General features: G+C 52.6%; 1 protein-coding gene across 8 annotated transcripts in view; it reads right to left on the bottom strand.

Moving 5' to 3' along the window:
• Nucleotides 1-6,188: 6,188 nt before the first annotated feature.
• Nucleotides 6,189-22,958, bottom strand: part of PACSIN2 (protein kinase C and casein kinase substrate in neurons 2) — a 134,771-nt gene continuing 118,001 nt past the window's right edge. For 7 of the 8 annotated variants that reach the window (XM_053586286.1, XM_053586289.1, XM_053586294.1 and 4 more), the window contains 8 exons: nucleotides 22,236-22,471; nucleotides 20,773-20,928; nucleotides 18,886-19,061; nucleotides 17,190-17,310; nucleotides 14,104-14,225; nucleotides 12,374-12,487; nucleotides 11,622-11,818; nucleotides 6,189-7,888 (listed from right to left, as the gene is read on the bottom strand). In XM_053586286.1, the coding sequence (XP_053442261.1) occupies nucleotides 7,776-7,888; nucleotides 11,622-11,818; nucleotides 12,374-12,487; nucleotides 14,104-14,225; nucleotides 17,190-17,310; nucleotides 18,886-19,061; nucleotides 20,773-20,928; nucleotides 22,236-22,471 (1,235 nt within the window). In that variant the 3' untranslated portion in view covers nucleotides 6,189-7,775. The remainder of the gene's footprint in view (nucleotides 7,889-11,621; nucleotides 11,819-12,373; nucleotides 12,488-14,103; nucleotides 14,226-17,189; nucleotides 17,311-18,885; nucleotides 19,062-20,772; nucleotides 20,929-22,235; nucleotides 22,472-22,958) is intronic. The other variant, XM_053586291.1, reaches the window with a different exon arrangement.

Genomic DNA, 22,958 nt, shown 5'->3' with positions numbered 1-22,958 from the left:
ATGCTGACAATAAAATGTTAAGAGAATGAAGCAGGATACAAAACTACATTTACAGTGATCCCAATTTTGTGAGAGAGACACACGCTTAGGATGATAATAACAAAAAAACTGTACTTCTATCAGCTATATGTTAGAAATGTTAGAAAAATGACCAGAAAAGCTATAACCAATGTAGTGGTCCCCAAGCTTTTTGGCACCAGGGACTGGTTTCGTGGAAAACAACTTTTCCATGGATGGCACCTGTAGTCCTAGCTACTTGGGTGGCTGAGGCAAGAGAATCACTTGAGCCCAAGAGATTGCATGAGGTTGCTCTGAACTATGACATCACAGCACTCTACCAGGGGCGGTAAAGTGAGACTCTGTCTCAAAAAAAAAAACACACCAAATTAAGCGTGTTTACATTCTGTGTGCCGTCAGCTTTACCTTGGTGATCTGAATGATTTGCAGCATTGAAATCCTCATACTCCTGGCCCCATTGCACTCAGGGTCTCTGCAGCCTTCAGCCAGGCCTACCTCACTGTACCCTTCTCACAGCTGAGCTTTGGCCCACCGACAGTTGGTTTTAGGTATCCTTTTCTCAAAAAGAGTGATGATATTTAGTCAATTTGTTTACTTGTTCCTTCCTTTCCACAAAGGATTTAGAGAGGCCTAAAACAATATAATCTGGGTTTCACAGGATAGTTCTAACTTTGTTTCACTGTTTTTCATGTTTTTTTTTTATTTTTTTATTTTTTGCAGTTTTGGCCGGGGCCGGGCTTGAACTTGCCACCCCTGGTATATGGGGCTGGTGCCCTACTTCTTGAGCCACAGGCACTACCCCTTTCACTGTTTTTCAGTTTAGCTCCATGAACACTGGGACTGGACAGATTGAGCCCAGTCCCTGCCCAAACAGTCTCCCTGTCTGGCCAGAGTGACAAACAGACCAACGGATGTGCTGAGAGGAGGGGCTCCAGAGCAGAGGAGTGAGCCCTCAGGTCAGGCAGCTCTGTAGGTGGGGTAACCCCAGTCACAGTAGGTGTCATTTAATGAGCATCACTGGGTGCGGGCTCAGGATCAAATGCTAACCCGCTCTCAGGCCGGCGCCCTCGTAGTCCAACAGCATAGCCTAACAGGCAGGGCACTGGGCTGCCCAGCCTGGGCTGAATCCTAGCTGCGTGCAGTCAGGACTGCACCTTGGGTAGTTACCTCATCTCCCTGTGCCTTAGTTTCCTCACCTATAAAAATAGGGACAGTAATATTACCTAGTTCGTGGGGTTGCTGTGAGGAATAAACAAATTAATAAATGTGAAAGAGTTTAGAACAGTGCCTGGCACAGAGTGAAATACAAATGTTTGTTACTATTATTCTTATTTTAGAGACAAGCAAACCAAGGCTTAGAGAAATTAAATACTTTCTTAGTCCAGGTCACACAGTTGGAGGCAAGCTCAAGTATAAGGAATGTGACCTCACGGACAGTGGTAAATGTTGTCTTCATTTTTATGCTTTTGTAGGACTGTTCATTGTCATAAAGTTTCAGAGAAGAACAAAAATCCTCTGTCAGTTTCCTTATACATAAAGCCTTATTTTGTTTAGAAGAATTCAGGCTTAGCAACTGGTTGGAAGGAACTGGAGTTTCCACCTGGGATGTGGATACTTTGGTTACTGTTGGCTTGGCCTGGGATGGTATGTGGGTTTGAGACAACCTTCACAGTAAGGCAGCCCATATGTGTGTGTTGTATCAAGCACTTTCACACCCCGACTGCACATAATTAGAGGGAAGACAGGAACCATTTGTCATGTCCAGATAAGGAAACCAAGGGGCAGTGAGATAAAGGGACTTGCCTAAGGACACACAGTTCATCAGTAACACAACAAGGTGTCTGTCCCACAGGGGTGGAACACCATCTAAAACCTCCCTGCCCCTTGCTTGGAAACCATGGGAATAGCTCAGGATGAGACATCAGACTGGCCTGTGTGCCTCCCTCCCTGGGCTGTCTCTGTCTATTCTGTTCCTACTACCTTGGGCCTGGGGCCAAAACTGATCAGTCTCTGGGTCTGCAGGGCCCAGATTTTATGCCCCAGAGCTGGCATTAGGGGATGTTTTCTGGTCATACGGAATCAGCATGACCTTTAAGCACAAGAGACTTGCTGGTGCCTTTGGTAGCACTGACTTACTTTTGGGACCAGAGGTTGTCAGAGTGAGGTGCTCAGCCAGCATCACATGAGACTTGGTAGGTATGTGAAGTCGGGGCTCCATCCCTAAGCTGGTCACTCGGAAACTCGGGGGTGCAGTCCAGCAAGCCGAGTGGTAAGAAGCCCTTCAGGTGTTAACCACTGGTGTAGGCAGCAGAACCATCCTGAGTCAACCGTCTAGCTGTGGTTTTCCTTTCCATGTTTCAGTTACCCATGGTCAACCATGGTCTGAAAATATTAAATTGAAAATTCCAGAAGTGAACAATTCACAAAGTTTTAAATGCTACATCGCAATGCCTGTGTCATTTGCCTCACTCGGTCTTATCATATAGGCATTTTATCATCTCATCACAAAAAGGGTGAGGGCTGCACAGGAGATTGAGACCACATCCACATAACCTTTATTACAGCATATTGTAATTGTTCTGCTTTATGATTTATTAAATTATTATGAGAAGTAGGTGGCTTCTGTAGCTCAGGCGGCTAAGGCGCCAGCCACATACACCAGAGCTGGCGGTTCGAATCTGGCCCGGGCCTGCCAAACAATGACAACTACAACCAAAAAATAGCCGAGTGTTGTGGCGGGTGCCTGTAGTCCCAGCTACTCGGGAGGCTGAGGCAAGAGAATCGCTTAAGCCCAGCAGTTGGAGGTTTGTGAGCTGTGACACCACGGCACCCTACCCAGGGCGATAGTTTGAGGCTCTGTGTCAAAAAACAAAAGCAAAAAAATAAAAAATTACTATGAGAGTAATATCTTGCTGTGCCTAATTTATAAATTAAACTTAATCATATATGTATAAGTATAGGAAAATAACAGTTGTATAGGGACGATGAGGCATCCCCTGGGTATTTCATCATGTCTGGGGGATCAGGGCCCTGCCTACAGTCCTCTGGCTGCAGGGACCTCTGAAGACCCAGCTGTAGCTCAAGCTCTGGCACAGCCAGACCCCTGCCCAGCTCACACAGATATGCTCACTCATCCCCAACATTACCAAGGTGGGGGGCCGAGGGGGTGGGAAAGGGTTGATGAAATACCTCTAGGGGTCTTGGAGGGAGCATGCCCCAGGTCAGGAGAGCCTTCCTGCTGTGGGACCATTTCCAGGGGAAGGTGTTCATGGTGGAAGAGGCCAACTAGCTCCCTTGGGCTTCCTTTATTTTTTTAAATTTTGTTTATTTTAAAGATGGGGTTATTCTGTCACCCAGGCCAGAGTGCAGTGTCATGATCATAGCTCACTGCAGCCTGGGCTTAGCGATTCTCCTGCCTCAGCCTCCCAAAGTGCTGGGATTACAGGTGTGAGCTGAGCCACTGCACCCAGGAATGCACCATTTACTCCCTTTCCTGCATGCCTAGGTCTGCCCTCATGTCCTGGTCACCTCCCAAAGGCCCACCTCATATACACTATCACTGTATGGGTTAGGATTTCAATGTGAATTTGGAGGTCACATTCAGCTGTGATCACAGTGCTGGCTTGGTGGTTCTTCTGACCTGGTCTGTGCTGGACCAGGAATGAACCTTGTACTTCAATTGCAGGCCAGGCCAGCTTCAGCTCCACCTGGGGCCATCCTCCTGGGCATGGTGGAGCCACCTCCATCCTGACCCTAGTTCTGGTCACTGGGGCCACCTGGAGCTGCCTCCATCCAAACCCCAGGGCCGTTATGCTCACTCCCACCAGAGACCACAGAGGTCCATCTTGGAGGTCCCAAAGGGGCAGGTGTCTGGGAAAGGACTGAGGAGGGACACAGACCTGCCCACCCCACCTCCAAGGAGGCTCAGGGCAGGACAGGTGAGAAAGGGAGCAAACGGGCAGCCACCAGCCTGGGAAGAGCATGGGCTGTGAAAGGGGTGGGGGAGGAAAGGCAGCATACAGGGCACCTCCCCACCTCCCCTGCCCAGCTGGCAGGGCCTCGGCTTCTGATACTCCCCAAAGTCAACCTCTGTTATCCCCACTTTGCAGCCAATGAAGTTCAGGCACTTGCTTGGGCCTCAGGTCTCACTGCAGCTGAAGTCCTCTCCCATTTGTCTGTGGTCCAGCCTGACCTCCTGCCGGGGCAACAGCTCAAGGCCCAAATAGTGCTCTGCCCCTTCAGGCTGGGGCCTGGCTTGGGAGGCCTTTGTCTTGATAACCAGAGACTGCTCCAGAATTCACTGTGCACAATCTCAGCAGACAAGCCTGCCTCCTCCTCTCTGGCTCTCTCCCCTTGGTGTCAGAATGACATGGGTCCCTCTCTGAGCCTGAGGAATTCCTCAGGGGCAAACTGGCTCTTCACATTTCTCCTGGCACCACAGTCTCAGAGCAGGTGCTCAATGAATGCATGGTGGATGAGTGACTGTCCAGTGCACAGATAGGAGAGCCAACCCATCCCCTGCCAGGAGGGGCTATTCAGGGGTCTTTGCCTATGGGCAAGTCATTCCTCCCCCTCACTTGGCCTCAGTTTCTCTGCACTAGGAGGGGTTTGGGCAGGGGTTCTTCTCAAGCCCCCCTGTGGCTATCCTGTGGGCTTGTGAATGGGTCCCCTCTGGGCCTTCCCCAGAGAGGCCAGGCCAGACAGAGAGAAGGCTTACATGTCTGGGGGATCAGGGCCCTGCCTACAGTCCTCTGGCTGCAGGGACCTCTGAAGACCCAGCTGTAGCTCAAGCTCTGGCATAGCCAGACCCCTGCCCAGCTCACACCACTATGCTCACTCACCCCCAGCATTACCATAAGGGGATCGGAGAGGGTTGATGAAATACCCACCTCCCGATCCCCATTAAGCTCCTGCGTAGGAGAGGGCTATGGGGCTAAAAGTCTCTCTAGGGTCAGCTCAAGGGACAGTTGGTGACAACATTGATAGGGGCAGTGGCTGTGGGAGGAATGAGGGGCGGAGAGAACTTGGTGGCCCAGCACAGAGGGCACAGGAGGCGTAGCCATACATGGCAAAGGGTCCCTGCCCCTAGCCTGTGGTGTCGCTTAGGCATGAGAATGAACCCCCCCGAGTGCCCATGGCCTTCTCCCCATGCTATAACCCCAGGAGGGAAGGCAGGCATTGCTCCTGCCTGGGGAAACTGAGGCCCAAAGGAGCAAGATGAGGTTCCCAAGCTGGCCCAAGGGCAGGGCAGGAGGGCAGTTAGGAGACGTGAGCAAGGTTGCTTCACCCAGCCTAGCCAGTCTCTCCATGGCTGGAGCTGCTTGTGGAGCCTAGACAGCAGCTCAGGCCCAGGGGCCCCAGGAGCCTGCTTCTGGACCTTTCCTCCCGTCCATCCTGCCAACCTCTGTGCAGCTGGGGTCCACCCTGGGAAGTGGGCAGTCTATTGCCAGGCTCTGGCAACTCCTTGGAAACTAGGACAGCAGGGGACCCGCCTCCATCAGATAAGGAATCTGGACAGCAAAGACTCACCCCCTGCCTTGGCTGAGCTGCAGCAAAGTCACTCTGCAGGGGTAGCTGCTCAGCTGCAAGGCCCCGGGCGCACAGGGGTGCCTTCTTGGGCAGCCTGACCAGGGCTTGGCAAGGGTGGCCTTCACGTCTCATTTCTCCCATCTCTTCCAACTGGCCAGGGCTGCCAAGCTGGGCCTTCTTCCTCTGTCTACCCAGGGAGGATGGAGGGTTCCCCAGGGGTTCTGCTCAGTGCCTGGGACTAGCTGGCTCTTGGAGCCTCTGTTTCCTCCTCTGGTGAATGGAAATGGGAGACTTGACCCTACCCCTTGGGGCTGTTTGGAGATATGCTTTTTGTAAACAATATGAGTAAAAATGGAAATCTGGCGACACTGCTTTCACCCTGCTGTCTGGGCCACAGGCAAGGGAAGTGTCACCACTGTCCACATGTCTACAGCAGCAGGTCGCTGGAGGGGAGGCCCAAGAGGCTCAGGTGCCTCCGATCCCCAATCTCTAGTTTGGCAGAGCCAGTGGGACCGTGACCTCTTGTCAGAGTCAGGTACCCTGGACCTTGCCCAGCACCAAAGCTGATAAACTCCAAGGAGGACACAGCTACCCGGGGTATAGGCGTGAGGACAGATGCACAGCAAAGGGACTTGCACATGTGGGAGATCAACCATTTATTGATTTGTTTTCCCTAAAATACTGTACATTTAAAGGAACTGAACTTAAAAGACTTGACAATTTTTGGTAAATCTGTAGCATAGGAATGAGGATTTCTGCTGGTAAGTTTCATGACAGACACAGACACGGACACACATCCACTTCCCAGCAAGACATCAAGTTTGCTGGAAACAGGGTAAGTGCATAGCTTGTGACTGGCAGGACAGGCCCAGGGTCTGAGACACACAAAATAAAGTCTCACCCACCTTGCCCACCACGTGACCACAGTGTAGCTTGGACCACAGCACCCCTGGCTCTCTGGAGACACTCAGAGAGGCCTGTGCTGTGGGTGAGATCCAGCTTTTGTTTGCCCACAAGGAATACAGACGACTGTGAAGTTTGCGGCTGCTGCAAAGATGTGGTGTTTGCAGTGCTCTGCTGCGGGACCGAGGATGAAGCCCAGGCAGAAGCAGGGCCTGAAGCCAGCCGGTAAGGATAAGTCAGTCTCCTGAAGTTTCCACGTCAGAAGGGCCCAGACCCACATCTGAGCCTGGGAGAAGGTCCAGTTGGCCAGCCAGGCCTGTGCCCAAAGGCCATAGATGTCATGTCATTCACAAATGAGACCCGCTGTCAAATCTCATCAAAACAGTAGACAGAATCTTTAGATTCTCTAGATATCAAGTAGTATGTACAGATATACACCAAGACACATGCATTTGCTTGAAAAGTTAGTCTTATTACTTTTTAACCTTCCAAATCACTGATAAAACTATTAATTTGCAAAAGAGTAAAGTTTTAAGCAAAATTAAAGTAAAAAATTTTAAATATGGCGACTTTGGGGGGTGGTACTACCTATGGCTATATCTGAAACTTGCATTCAGTCACCCCCATACAGAAAGGGCACTCACAGGAGGAGTCCATGATGTGTGCTCATCTTTCTACAACGACCTCCCGCCTCCAACATCACCCGTCGTGAGCTTCATCCCTTGCAGCTTACCCCACACAGTGGCATGGCTGATTAATGGCACAGCACGGAAATGGAGATACCAATTCCTCAAGACCAATTCCTATGCTAGTCTGTGCCATAATTTAAGTATAAACAAATGGAAGAACAGGTATAAAAAAAGTATAACTGTACACGGCCTTTAAATTAAAAACCTCAAAATCTTTACTCAGAAAATGGCATCTAAGTTTGTTCATTTAAGTTGCAAGTGACGGGACTCACCAGAGAAAGTGATCAGTAAACTAGAATCAGCATAACCCACCATTGACTCGGAGGAGAGGAGAGACAAGGTCAAGAATACACAGATCCATGATAAGCCGACAAACCAGCAGGCGGCAGCAGGGGGCCGGCTGCTTCTCTGTTGCTTTGCATCTTCCTGCGTTCAGATCCCTGTAGCTGCACTTGGAAAGGTGCTGAGCCCTGGGTGAAATGACCAGCTGTCTGCCTGCCAGGGACACCATGAGGCCAAGAGCAACGGAACCTTCATCTTCTGCAGGAACAGGAGTGGACGCCCACATGGCCGGTGGGAGGCACTGGAGATCCTGGGCCGCTGCCTCCGTCCCTCTGCCGGCCTGGCCCTAGCCCGTCACTGAATCTCCTCTACGTAATTCGCTGGGTACAGGCCAACCTGTCCGTTGTCCAAGCGTCCCTTGCACCAGCCTTGCTCATCTTCATCCTCCATCTTGGTCAGCTCATCCCCTACAAGACAAAGAGGGCGTGGTCTTGGTGAGAGGGTAGGTGGTATGGGCTGTGGGCTGGATGGCCAACCTCAGGGGCTCCTGGGCCACAGAGGGTCCCCACCTCGGGGGGAGGGGCAGGGAAAAGGCTCAGGTAGTTTTATACTAAACTGCATCCTCCTCTTCTTTTAGAGATGAGGCCTTGCTCTGTTGCCCATGCTGGAGTGCAGGGGCACAATCAAACATCACTATACCCTCAAACCCTTGGGCTTTGGTGATCCTCCTGCCTTAGCCTCCCAGTAGCTGAGACTACAGGTGGCCACCCCAATGCCCAACTAATTTTTCTTAATTTTTTTTTTTTTTTTTTTTGGCTATGTTGTCCAGGCCAGTCTTGAATTCCTGTGCTCAAGTGATCCTCCCACTTCAGCCTCCCCAAGTCATTGAGATTAGTTATTAAGCAGTTGTGCCTGGTGTAAATTGCATTTTAAGCTGCCTCTTTGATTACATGGCCTCTGAATGATCTAGAGAGGACAGTTTCACACAATGACCCTAGAGCAAGCAGTTCTCAGTTGCCACAATGACTCCCACGGAGACAGCACAGTCAAGTGCTGCAGGTGTGTGTCTCCTGACCGCCTCCCTCCAGGTGGGAGGACTTTTTCCCAGGCTTGTGCCCCATCCCTTGCACACTGGCTATCTACGCTGTCCTCTCTGCCTGGGCCCCCACTGGCCTACTCTTCTTAAATCCTCCCCATACCATGGTCTGTGCCTGTATTAAACCTTCCCACTGTCAGACTGCAGGCTGTGTAAGGGGCAGGGACCATGTCTGACAGCTGTAGCTGCATGTGGCCCAGGGCTTGGACAAGATGACATTTGTCAACCCCTCCCAAAATCTGAGGTGGAATCTCCTATGGCTATGTGTATGAGTGTGGTTTAGAGCTATTTGCTCAAACTTGAAGGAGCCACTTCCTTGGGCCTGGCCTTGGGTAGAGGACATACAGATAAGAGAGGAAGAAATGGAGCTTGGTTTCTCAAGGAGACAGACCCGGAGAGAAGATCAAAGTGTGACCAGGGCAGTGATGGGAGAGATCACACTGGGGCAAGGTCCCAGGTCTGCTGTTTGCCCATTAGGCTGTGTGCTTCTGGCTGGTGACTAACTGCAGAGAAGGCTGTGGGGACCTGCTGGCTCAGACCTCAGGAGCAAGTAGTTGGTTGAGATTTGGTCTCACAAGCTACTTGGCCTTTGCTGGTGAGTGTGTAGCTCCAGCGGTCCATCTTTCACACCCAGATACAATTTCTCCTCAGGCAGGTGGCTATGACAAGTTTAGCAATGCTTCCCTGAAATGGCAGCAATACTCATCACGATACCAGCGGGGCCAACACCCAGAATGGCTCAGGCGCACATCTCAGAGCTGCCACTCACTGCAGGGAGCCCCGAGCCAGCTGCCCCTCTGTAGACTGCAGGTGCTGTGAGGGTCACGTGTTGAGACATGAATGACACTGGGATGGGACAAGCACGTGGTAAATACCAGTTCATACTCTCACTGCTGCCAGACCCATTCTCCTGCAAATCTGATTGAGAAGCATCAGGAGCAGATGCAGGGGATACAGGGCAGCAGCCAAGAGGAACTGCCACCATCTCCCATCCTTTCACCAGGAGGGCCCCTGGCGTTTCTCTGATCTTGTCCTTTCGGGCTGCTGTGCCCATAGGCCCTGCTCCAGGCCTCAGGGGCTAGAAATAGGCCCTCGGTATGGAGCTGTGGTGTGCTGGGCAGCACCCAAGACCCAGCAAGACACCATGAAAGCTGGAAGACAAGCAGCACTGGCTGGGAGCTAATTTTCCATCCTAAAGAAGCAAACTAACAGAGAAAATGGACAAAATAGACAAGAACCTTTTAAGCTGTGCAAATGTGAGCTAGTAATTAGAAACGTTCATTTTAATCAGGTTACTTTTGACAATTTGCTTGCACCTGGAGGAAACACTTTAAACCTATAAAATTACTAGTGCTCATAGCTCAGTGTTTAGGGCACCAGCCACATATACTGGCAGGTTCAAACCCAGCCGAGGCCTGCTAAAAAATAATGACAACTGCAACAAAAAAATAGCTGGGTGTTGTGGCGGGTGCCTGTAATCACAGCCATTTGGGAGGCTGTGGCAAGAGAATCGCTTAAGCCCAAGTTTGAGGTTGCTGTGAGCTGTGACGCCACAGCGGTCTACTGAGGGCGACATAGTAAAATACTCTTGTCTAAAAAAAGAAAAAAAAAAAAAAACTATAAAATTACTGTTACTGTCAATCCTAACAGATTGAATAAGATTAAAAAAGAATTAGAAATTGAAAACCAACAATATCAGGGTAATAACCCCAAGCAAAGATAGCAGAAAACTGGACAAAGATGGTTTAAAGGCATGTAACAGCATTTCTAAAACTGGCCAGAGGAACCTGATGACCAGCCTTGGAGACAAGTACCTACGGACAGCTGGATGGCACCACAAGGATGAGGCTAAAGGCTGGGTATGGGGCAGCCCCCACCCAAGTGGAGGCTGAGGGTCTTCCCTGAGACATAGCCCAGGGCTAGGGCACAGTCTGTGTGGCTGAGTTCTGGCCCAGCCTCCCTCTTCTCAGAGGGGTGAGTGCTGGTTCTGGGTGGCCTCAAGGAGGGGGCAAGGTAGAGGGAGAAACAGGTCACTCTGGCCCTAGGCCACTCCAGCTCCTTGCACAGGCTCTAAGATAGTGCTTTTCAAACTGAAGGTTGCAGCCTATTTTGGTAAACTGCAACCAGATTTTTTTTAAAGAAGTACCAGACGGGCGGCGCCTGTGGCTCAGTGAGTAGGGCGCCAGCCCCATATGCCGAGGGTGGCGGGTTCAAACCCAGCCCCGGCCGAACTGCAACCAAAAAATAGCCGGGCGTTGTGGCGGGCGCCTGTAGTCCCAGCTGCTCGGGAGGCTGAGGCAAGAGAATCGCGTAAGCCCAAGGGTTAAGAGGTTGCTGTGAGCCGTGTGACGCCACGGCACTCTACCCGAGGGCGGTACAGTGAGACTCTGTCTCTACCAAAAAAAAAAAAAAAAAAAGAAGTACCAGACGGACAATCTCCACAGGTAGAACACACATAATCAGGATCCAGACTGTTGCTAGCCACAGAGGGGTTTGTGTGTGGGGGTGTGCGCACATGTGGGGATAACCTTTGACAGGTGCCTGGCCCAGGGGCACATGGAGCACTGGGAGGGATTCTCTGGCAGCTCCTCTGGGGCAGGCTGGTGGCCCTGGCCCACAGCTTGTTCTATGTGACCAGAATGTGTCCTGTTCACCCTCAGCACACAGAGGTGTCTGGGCAAAGGCACAAGGTGCCTCACTGTTCCTCAAGTTCTGCCATCAAGTGCCTGATACTTTTGTTTTGTTTGTTTGTTTTGAGACATCACAGCTCACAGCAATTTCAAACTCCTGGGCTTGAGCGATCCTCTTGTTTCAGTTTTTCTAGCGTAGAGACGGGATCCTGCTCAGTCTGGTCTTGGAACTCCAGAGCTCGTGCAATCCACCCGCCTCGACCTCCCAGAGTGCTAGGATTACAGGCATGAGCCACCGCGCCCTGCCAAGCACCTGCTACTTTTGAAATTGGAGGGTGGGAGGGCTGGTGGCAAGGACTCACAGGAATGGGCAAACCAGGAGGTGCTTGGTCAGACTTAGAGAAAACTGCAGACCTACCTCCCCTACAGATTGGACACGGTCATCACCCAGACCCTGGATGGGAGCCCACCTACCGGCCTTGAAGCTTAGCTCATCATGCTCCTGGCCCTCATAGTCATAAAGGGCCCGGACTCGCACTTCCGTCCCTGAAGTGGTTTCCTCGTCGAATGGGTTTGAATCCCCATTGGCATCAGTGGAGGAGAACGGGTTGTTGGACTCGTCGTCTGACCAGTCGGCGGGGTAGTTCTGGGTCTTCTCGTAGCTGCTCACACTGTAAGAAAGGGGTGACACGGGGCGCTCAGCAAGGGCTGCCAGAGGGCGTGAGGCCCCCACCCAGAGCCTCTGCCCCTGTGAGGGGAGGGTGCGGGTGCGGGCGCTGTGAGGCACAGGGCTAAGGACTCTTTCTGAAGGCGACAGCTCCCTCAGCATGACAGCATGGATGGAGCCATGCCTGGTGAGAATTCATGCCATTCACACTCAACCTGAGCCACCAATAGGCAAGAGCAGGCGGCTGGTGGTGGCCCACACCAGTGCCCCAGAGGCAGCCTGGAGGGCCCTGCTCCTGCAGGTCCCCAGCACAGACTGCCCATCTGTCTTCTTCTGGCGTGCCAAGGTGGTGCCCGGGCCTTGAAGTGTTAACAGAGGACAGAGAAAAAGCAACCAGATTGTTAGCGGTGCCAGTCCTGTGCACTGCGCCAGGTGCCCGCCTCCTGCAGGGCTTCATGCGCTGCTGGGTGCTGAGGGGCGAGATGTTGGGCCAGAGCCCTGGATAGAGAGAGGGAGAGCGAGCGAGGTGGGAACCAGAGGGAAGCGTTTGTTCACCAACTTTTTGGTCTTAATGTCCTCCTTCTCACTGACGGTGCTGCCCGAGTCGTCCTCGTCCTCGAAGGGGTTGTAGCTGGACTGTGACTGCGCGGGGTTGCTCGGGACACTAAGGTTGCTACAGGGAGAGAGAGAGCTTTCAGGGGACCCTAGCACAGCAGGGACAGGTCAGCTCCTTATCTGAATGGAAGACCGTGTGCTCTCAGCAGAAAGGACTTGGGTAGAGCATGCGGCGGTACCACTGTGAACTGCTTAAAGCACCTGAGGACAAGAGCCCATCTCCCCTCCTTGCACCTGGAGGCAGCCACCCTAGAACAGGGCCCTGGGGCAGAAGCAACAGGCCACAGCGGGAGCAAAATGGCTTCCAGGTTCAGGACTCCCCCAGTCCTCGTTCCCTGCTGTGGGCTGGCAGGTCCCCAGGCCCAGTGATGTAGCAGGTGCTCCTCAGCCTTCTGCAGCCCTCCTGACTACCATGGGGTCCAGCGTCCAATTCCCCTGTGCTCCTGGGGCTGGAGCTTCCAAAACCAGGACTAATGCCTGCTGTGCAGTCCTTTCTAGATAGAAAGGAGACTCCTTTTGTGCTCCAGAGAGAGCCCATTTGCACACTTGTATCAGCCACCTCCTGTGCGAGGCCCAGAGAGAAGGCAGAGGCCTGAGTCCTGCTGAAGGCCAGGACCTGGGAACTGGGCTGAAGGGCCCACAGTGTTCAATGGGAGGCCATGATGGGGCAGCATGCCACCCAACTCAGTGCCTGGCCTGATGGACCCGGACTCCCTAGACAGCACTAACCTCTCACCTCCATATCCACAGCTTGGGGGAACAGCACCCCACACTGGATAGATAGCTCAGTCAGCCTCTCCCACCCCAGGGCTGAGGAGGGGAGGAAATTCCTTAAATGCCACAAAGTGACACTCAGTGGCCAGCAACTACCTCACTGGCTCCAGACTGGTGAGGGACACTGGACCCAAGCCTGATGGTGGCTGATGATCAGTCCACGTGTCTGAGACCACCAGGCCTCTCCCACCCTGACCCCTTGCCTGAGCTGGTATAGCAGCCCTGGCCTGCTTCCACCCCATCCCCAGGCACACAGGTGCCAGCTGGTCCCCAGGACGGGCACTTACTGCTTAATGTGCATAGCAGTTAGATGACAAAAGCCACATCTGCTGGAAATGTGGGGCCCCAGGAACTGGGTGAGCCTTCTTAGGAAGCCCCAGCTGCTAGGTGATTATTACTGAGTATAGCAGGGAAGCCTCTAGGCAGCCCCTGCCTGGGGCCCTCCTCTAGCACACACTTTCCAGAAGGCTCTAATGATCATGGGACCATCCTTATATCCGCATCAGCCAGCAACTAAGTTAGAAATCACCAACATTGTCGGTGAACAGGTGACTTCAAAGGGGGCATCTGGCAGCCCTGCCTCCTCCTTCCTCGACTGACGCTAGCACACACGTGGAAAACAAACAAGCTTGGCAGTGCCTGGACTGCCCAAAGGAACAGCAGCAGTGAGCTCCCACAGGCACATCCACGCAGAGCAGTGTCACTGACGCTGACATCAGGTCCTTGGACCTGCCATGCACTCCTGGCAAAGGCTCCCACTTTTGATCTTCCAGCAGCTCTCGCACCAGAAGGGAAGATGACCCTCTGTCCCCTGAGAAGCCAGTCCCAAGAGCACACAGACAGTGCAGGGGACCCCTCCATTGGGACGGCCTCTTTTGGAGTGAGGTTGTGCTCACTCACCTGCTAGGCTTGTTCTGCAGGGACTGGTCACCTGTCTGGTTGATGCCTGTCAGGGTGACACCATCAGCAGCCTTCTTCTTCTCTCTCCGGCTCAGAGTTCGATTCAGGTCTGCAGACCACTCCTAGGCAACAGGTGTTGAAGGAGATAAAGCCACATCCATCCACAGCACCCACCCGGCACGCCCCCTTGTCTCTAGTAGGCCTCAGGCTCCCACGCCCACCTATGGACACATGTGATCTGAACACCCTCCTCACTCACTGTTCAAGTGGGACTCCTCAGAGGCCCTGGATGTCGGAGTGTTACAACTGCCCAGCCCTTGCCTGGTGCAGCCCTCCTCTGGGAGGACAGACTGTCCAGGACATGGAGTGGATGACAGCAGACCAGGACCAATGCACAGCATCCTGCACTCCATCCCGGGGCCTCCCAGTCTGCTCAAGTCTCCAGGGAGCAGAGTCCTCCCTGATAAATCCACCCTGGAACTTCTCTAAATCTGAGCAGCCTGCTGAGGGCTGACAAAACCAAGCAAAGCGTTTATCTCCTGAAGCTTTACTACTTTCCTAGTGGTGAGCAGGTTTGTATCAACTGTGCTGGAAACAGAGGGAGTCAGGAAAAAGAGCAAAGGAGGCTACGTCTTGATTTTCCAGAAAAGTGTGTGTCCACGTGTGCATACACGGATGTTTAGAGAATTCTCCTTCCCTCACATCTCCATCCATCATCAAACAACTTTAACTAAAACTTGCGTGGCTGAGTCCACAGCTTTGCTCGCATGCAGCTATGGAACTTCTAGGTTACAAGTCATCTTAGAAACATCTGTCATTTTGTCGGATGGAGAAACTGAGGCCCACAAGGGTAAAGTGACCTGCCCATGGAAAGTAGGTGGCAGACCTGAGCCCGATTCCAAATATAGGTCACCTTTTGTCTAATAATTATTTTCCTGATGAAATAAGTTGGCTGAGAACTCAAGCAGAACCTTTAGAGTTCCCATGGTGACTTCTGGATATAAATCTACCCTAACAGGTGGCTCTCAAGGGCCAAAGACATGAACACCAAACAGGCCCTGAGAAGAAGGACCTGCTTTTAACAACTCTGACAATGAAGCAGCATCAGCTGAACTGCCAGAGCCAGGCTGGGATCGACACACACACAGACCCAGGGGCTAGAGACACAGTGAGGGCTGGCACAGTAGGGTAGCCAGAGATGGAAACTTACTTCATCCTTGTGGCATGGAAAATAAAAACAAGTCATTTCATTAGAGAAAGTCAGACAAGTCCTCAACTGCTGCAAACATGCTGGTTCCCTCTAGCCTGGGGACCCACAGAGAGAAGGCCCAGTGGGCTCTGGCCAGGACACCCACCCCAGCGGAACAGCGTGTCACATACCCCTCCCCACTGCTCTCCTCCCTGGATACCAGTGAGCACCTCTAAGGGACCCAGGCAAATTCATAGGTGATATCCCGTGCTTCTGTGCTGATGTGCAGTGCTCTGTGCTGTCCCTCTAGGCCTTGCCACTCGGGAAGAGCCTGGCTCTCTTTCTCGCTATGCCTCTGTGCTAGGGGTGTGGCCTGCTCTGCAGCTTCCAGTGGGGGCAGATCCTGAGGGTGGTCCAGACAGTGCCCGCTGCAGGGGCCACATGTCATGTGGAGAAATCTGCCTGACAAGGTCCAGAAAACAGAAGCCCAAGTGTGGGGACTGACAAAAATGCAGGCTAACAAGCCAAAGAGGCTCCTGTGTGGTGGGCCTGGGCCAGGGCAAGGGCCTAACAAGAGTCACTGCTCAGCTGGCCAGGCCCTAGGCCATTAACCCTTCTACCATGGGGAAGCTCAGTCACAAAAAAGGGCGAATGGCTTGCGCCACTGCCTGGGGCAGCAGACTTCAGCCTCTGTCACAAGGGAACTGGGTGTTGTAAGACTTGCAGCCTCTGCCTTCTATGCTACCATCAGTGAGCCAGGTGGCTCCTGGTGACCCAATACCAAAGTTAGATGAGTCTTGAGATTCCCCACGTTTGAATTTTGTAAATATATTCAAAGGCTCAGACTTGGCGGCGCCCATAGCTCAGTAGGTAGGGTGCTGACCACATACAACTAGGGTGATGGGTTCAAACCCAGCCTGGGTCTGGTGAGCAACGATGGTAACTGCAACCAAAAAATGGCTGGGCATTGTGATGGGCGCCTGTAGTCTCAGCTACTTGGGAAGCTGAGGCAAGAGCCTCAGCTTAAGCCCAGAGTTTGAGGTTGCTGTGAGAGGGCAACAGCTTGAGACTCTGTCTCCAAAAAAAAGAAAAAAGATAAAGAAAAAGAAGACTCAGACTCACAAAATAGGAAGAGAAAAGTTCATATTGAAGCAAAAGTCACCAAATTTAATAGCTGGAGGGTGGAAAAGTCCCTTGTTTAGGGCAGGGTGTGATGGCTCACGCCTGTAATCTAACACTTGGGAAGCTGAGGCAGGTGGATCGCCCTGAGCTCACAGATTCAAGACCAGCCTGAACAAGTGTGAGATTCCATCTCTAAAAATTAGCCGGGCATTGTGGCGGGCGCCTGTAGTCCCAGCTACTCGGGAGGCTGATGCAAGAGAATCGCTTGAGCCTAAGAGTTTGAGGTTGCTGTGAGCTGTGACACCATGGCACTCTACTGAGGATGACAAAGTGAGACTCTGTCTCAAAAAAATAAAAAAAGTCTCTTGCTTAAAGGGTAAGGAGGGCTGCCCACTGGGACTGCCTCCCCTCCCCAGGCCACTGCAAGGCCTGGAGACACTGTGGCTGCTCCCTTCCTGACCGTCCCACAGGGCAGGGCGGGCAGCTGAGGTCCTATGTGTCCTGCAGTGCCTGAGAGTCAGTCACTAGGAGGGGACAGAATGCCCACTGTCAGATGTTCCTAACTGCGCCACTGGAGACTCAGAGGCCTCCTATGCCTGCTGCCCCCCGAGCCCTGAGCATCAGATGATCTGCACTGCAGTGTTGTGCAGGTTGCCCAACGAGCAGGGCAACCTCCAGCACAGAGTCTGGAATGAGCAGGACGTCATGTAACTTAATTCTGTGGACCCAGGTCCTCTACCAGGCTGATGCAGTCATGAGTGTAGCCTCCTTTTACCTCAAACTGCGGCCAGTTCATGGCCATGCCTGGCCCGTGATTGGCTCTGAACCACCTCAGATCCTCCACTGCGTCAGCTGCCTTGATGTTCTGCTCCAGGTCGCGGTAGATGGTTTTGTAGCTAAACCAGGGGAGAGAAGCGTGGCTCTTAGGAAGGCAGGGGCCAGGCACAGCAGACCCTGTGGGTGCTACAGCCCACACTAGCATCAATGTCTCAGACACAGATCAGGGACACCCCTTCCCTGGCTCAGGCAGAAGATCACCTGCTGTTGCATGCACAGATGGAGACAGACAACCCCTGCAGCATGGAGATCTGACAAATGAGCTTTAAATCAAACCAGGTAGCAACAAAGGGGCTATGCTCTGCATCAGACAGTGCAAAAGCACTGGGCGTGGGCCCCGTGACACCACTCTGTGTGGTCCCACATAATCAGGCCCAGACGTAAGGCTAGCCGATTATGTCAGGAAGCACCCCCATCCCTCATCTCTGTCAGAGCTGGAGGGTTTATCATGTGGATGTGCCAATGCAGGACACTTGTCACCAAGACAGGCAGGGGACACATGACTGCTGGAGCTGATACCCTCACTTGAATCTGCATGGCCAGCAAGGCACCACCTCCCATGGGCCTTAGTTTCCTCCTCTGCTGAGTGGACACAGTGCCCTCTGTGAGGGGCTGTGTTGTATTATCCACAGAAGATGGGCTAGAGGCCCAACTCCAGTGCCTTATTGGAAAATAGGGTCCTTAAGGTGTAATCGAGTTAAAATGAAGTCATTATGGTGGGCTCTAACCCAGTATGACTGGTGTCCTTATAAAAAGGGGAAACGGGCCCAGAGTCAGACACACAGCAAGGGAAGATGGCCACGTGTCAATGGAATTACACACAGAAGGGCCGGTGCAGACCAACCAACCCTGCCCCTTGCCAGCTGTATGGCCTGGGGCAAGTCATTTAACCTCACCCAACCTGTTTCCTCATCTATAAGATGGGGACAGTGCCACCTACTTTACAAGACTGTAATAAAAATGAACCGAATGATGACAGAGTAGCTATACTGTTGATTGTTCTTATACAGAAGGCAACAAACGGATGCAATTTCCTATTAATGATAAGCCTTGACCAGAGTCACTTCTAAATGGCTCTGCTGGCGGGATAACAGACATCTACACCCTCCTTGGGTAGCCTGCACCTATGCACAGGTGTCATGGGATCAAAGATGAGGAAAGCACAGAAGTATCATGACTGAGAACCAAGTCTGGGAGGGTCTGTGCTGCCCAGGGCCTGGAGCCACCAACAGGTCAGGGCTGAGCTGACAACGGACTGCTCTGGATGGGGAGGGCCTCTGAGAAAGACCATCCTGGGGCAGGGCACACCCAGCCTAGAAGCACTGGACCCAGCTGCAGCCCCAGATGGACGTCCTCCTTGCTGCCCAGACCCATGAATGGAACCAGTAGAGAGGTAGGCTGGTCTGGCCAGGCCACCCCGCTGCCAAGCAGCAGGACACTGCACAGGTTGACAATGCCCGCAGCTGCAGACGGGCCCAGCAAAAGAGCCCTCCTTAGGCACCAAGACCACAGAAAAGCAGGAGAACCAAATAGCTATGAGAGGATTTTCTGATTCACGTTGCCATCCAAGCTTGAGCACAACAGCTCTGCACCAACTTCATTGAGATACATTTTTCAGCTCAAAGGAAACTTACCTGGGCACATTGGACAGGTCTAGGTGCTTCTGAACGTCCAGCAGAACCTCCCGAAAGAAGCGCAGGCGCTTCTCCTCAAACTGCTGGCACTGTTCAAATACCTGCTCCATGTTCTCCATGTACTGGGGCGTGCCCTGGTCCAGCTCCTTCAGGGACTTCTCATACTTCTCTTTGGTCTAAATGAAAACCCAGGCACAAGACGACATTCATCTCCACTCGACCCTCAGCTCGCCCCACCCTCCCCCAGCGCTTCTCAGGGCTCTCCAGACTCCAAACCCAAGGAGCAGGAGCTGGAGCCCTGGAGTCTGAGAGACTTCAAGCTTGAGCCCCAGTCCCTCCACTTCTGCAAGGCAAACCAATCTGCTGGCATCTGTCCTGCCTCTTCATGGGATCAAGGTCCAAACAGGTAGATGCAGGTGAAGGGACCGTCACCCTGAAGATCAGTGTGCCCGGAACCAAGCCTGCTACATACTCTTGTCCTCTCTCCCTGTGGGGAGGGGCTGTGCTAGGTCACCCTAGAGCCCTGGACCTGGCCCATGGCCGTGGTGGCTTTGTGAGTCACCTCAACAAGTTCAGGGCTGGCACTCACTCTCGTTCTCTCGGAGCCTCGCTGTCCTTATTTCTCCTTCCCATTGCTCTGATATCTAGGTGCCAGGATCATTCCAGAAAGTCCCACTCCCTTGTCCTCCAGCCTACTTTCCCTCCCTCTGCACAGCTGTGTTTCTTCGCAGACTGTCCCAAAAACAGTTTTACAAGAAAGAAAATATATGGCTCATCTCTACCGTGTCTGGAGACAGGCTGAACATGCATGAAGCCCTCACACCTGACCGAGCAAGCATGTGCATCTGACAGGTCCGTGACCTCACATCTGCAGATGCCCCTCCCCTCACCAGTGCAGTCTGATTTTCTGTTAGTTGGTGGCCTGCCGGGGTGAAGTAAGGGATGGCAGGGGGAGACCACCCTGAGGAATGAGGGGGGTGGTCATGGGTTCCACCGGAACACTGTGCTATAACTGTCCCTGACAATTGGTGCAGAGCCACTGCAGGCCTCTAGAGCACTTTCTCTGCCCCTGCCTGGGACCCTGGTCTCTGCCTACCCTGCTCAACCGCTAGGTATCCTTCTCTGACTCATGCTCTGGGAAACTCCTCTTCATACTCTGTAGAGTCCCTTCTTAAAGCCTCCCCAACTTTGAGAGGCCACTCTCTGGGGCCCCAGCCTGGCCCTGTGCCCTTGGCCTCTGCCTTGCTCTTTGGGGCCTGTCACTGATGAGGCCACAGGGCAGTTTCCAACCTTTTCCAGACAAGTTCTCCCACCCACCCACCCTCATCCACTCCACCAGGTCTCTGCCCCCAGCCAGCCCTCTCCACACAAGCAGAGTAATCCTTCTACATCACTCTGCCCTTCCCTCCCTGAGCCCCACGCCCTCCTCAGTGGTCCCGTCAGGAGCATCTAAGTTTCTTCTTAGCCTGGCAGCCTAGGCCACTGGAAACTTGGTCGTCCTCATAACCCTCCACACCAGCCCATGCATCAGTCCTCAGGTTGACCTTGCTCCTTCACTCCTCCATTTCCAGCACAAGCTATCCTCCCTCCGCTCCTGCCCCCAGCAATCCCAGCCATCCTGTATCCCTGAGCATGAGCAACTGTACATTCCCCCGCCTGCCCAGCACCCACTCTGCCCCTCATCTAAGGCAGGTGCAATGGTTACAGTAAAGTAAGGTGCTGAGGTGCTCACCTGTGTGACCTTCTTGAGGGTAGGGATGTGTTTCACGGAAATTTATCCCTCTGTCCACCCACCCAACTAAGCAGTTACAAAAGGCTTTCTATGTGCCAGACGCATGAACAAGTAACATGCTGACGCTCAACATGTAAAAATAGTGTGCGGTTTACCTTGAGAACGTCTTGCTTGCACTTTTCTACTTTGTCTTGTAATTTCTTGAGCTGTTCTGGGTTGAGGGAGGGGTCCACTTTGCTGTTGGCCTCCCGGGAGATGGCCAGCTTCTCCTCTTTGCATGCTGCATGGTAGGCTTTCTTTGCTGCCTCCATCTGCAGGGAGAGTGAGTTCCTGAGTTCTGCACCACTGTGAGTCCTCACAGAGGGGATGCTTGTGTTACCGAGAGGAGAGGGAAACAGGTACAAAGTGGCACAGTCACAACAGTGTCAACTAGCCCTAACACACGAGTGCAGCCCACAAATATTTACCGAGCGCCTGCTTTGTGCCATGTGTGGTTCTGGGCACCAAGGATGCAGCACAGGACAAAAGAACCCGGGCCTTCCTAAAGTTTCCATTCAGGACAAATCAAATGCCAAAGTCAGTGAGAAGGTGCTAAGTGCTGACAATAAAGCAAGGAGCACCAGGGGTGGGTGACAGAATTTTATGTAGAATGACTGGAGATGCCAACTGAGGTGACATGGGGCACAAATGAGAAGGGGTGGCTATCTAGGGGAGCACGCCCACAGCTGCAACAGCAAATGCAAAGAAAGTTCCAAAGAAGAAATCTCACAGCAGTGAAGGGGCTTAGCTGAGACGTCAAGGTGACAGCCACATGCCCCATGCTTTGGCTACTTTACACTCACACACTCAGATGTGCACAGTGATTCAACACCCTTCTTTATTTAAGCCAAAGCCACAGATTTCATTCTAGAAGAAAGGAGGAGTTCGCAGCAATGGCTTTGTGGGGATGCAGGGTGAGGGGGAGTTAGTTTCATACAAGTAGGGCCAGGATGAGAAGGCAGAGAGAAAAGATTTGAGAAAAGCCAAGACAAAAAGAAGTGCTTGTTACAGCCCAAAGACAGAGGAGGGCTCTGGATGCTCTGAGGAGAGGAAAACAGTGCAGCTCCTGAGAGAAGCCAGCTGCAAAGCAGCACATCTCCTTTCTGCCCATCTCAGAAAGGGCCTGGCTCGGGCTGCAGGCAGGGAGGTGCACCTGCCAAGGGCAGAGCTGAGCTATGGCCCCAAGACTCACTGGCTTTGGTTGCTACTTTCAGAAAAAGGGATATGAGTATCATTTGCAAATCTGAGGGAAAACGCACATGAGAGAGAAAAAATTTTAATTAATCCTTTCTCCTAGTCCAAAGGGACCTTTAAGTCTCTCCATTAGACACTTCCCCAGGGGTGGGGAAGGTATTGTTAGTTAAGAGCTACCACCAATGTCTGGTTCTGATGCTCAGTTGCCAAGTCTGTAAAATGGGACGGCAAGGATTAAATTAACACTGTCTTAAACCTGGGTGAACATCAGCCACCAGGGGCTTCTGGCCTGAGCAGTGGCTTTCACCACCAGCTGTGGCCTCCTGCTGGTGGGGGGCCAGATCAGAGAGGACAGGCAGGGAAGCAGCCTGCGAGATAGACATACCTCTTTCAGCTTCTTGGCCCAGGGCTTCTGCGCCTTGCGAAAGCCATCCTCGGCCTCCTTGGTCTCCTTAAAGCCCCCCATCATCTGCTTGTGAAAGGCTTCCTTCTGCCAATTCTTGATCTTCTCAAAGTCCTCATTCATCAGTGAGGCCTTCACTTCGAGGTGCAGCTCACTCACCTTCTCTGCCTCGGACATCATGGCCACCCAGGCCTTCTCCACCGTTCCGTACTGTGGCCCTGGGCATGGGAGAGAGCCCAGGCTTACTCCTACCGGCCAGCAGTGGGGACGTCCTCTGCTCAGGCAGGCCTTTAGGCCCAGCCAGCTTGTTTCTGATGCTTCTCTCAGTGGCCTTGTGCCTTTCCCATTCCTGAGGCTGAATTTGCCCTGCTACTCTTTTGTTAGGAAAATTAGGTGACTACATGCATGTCCTTTTTTTTTTTTTTAAACCACTGAGTTCTTTAAAAACTCAAATTTCTTGGGTAGCGCCTATAGCTCAAGCAGCTAAGGCGCTAGCCACATACACCAGAGATAGCGGGTTTGAATCCGGCCCGGGCCTGCCAAACAATGACAACTACAACCAAAAAATAGCCATGCGCTGTGGTAGGCGCCTGTAGTCTCAGCTACTCGGGAGGCTGAGGCAAGAGAATAGCTTAAGCCCAGGAGTTGGAGGTGGCTGTGACCTGTGACTCCATGGCATTCTACTCAGGGCTTGAGGCTCTGTCT

Source organism: Nycticebus coucang, chromosome 3 (genome assembly GCF_027406575.1).
Source record: "Nycticebus coucang isolate mNycCou1 chromosome 3, mNycCou1.pri, whole genome shotgun sequence".
Classification (NCBI taxonomy): Eukaryota; Metazoa; Chordata; class Mammalia; order Primates; family Lorisidae; genus Nycticebus; species Nycticebus coucang.
The sequence above is the reverse complement of the archived record's forward strand: the minus strand, read 5'-3'. Positions and strand labels throughout refer to the sequence as shown.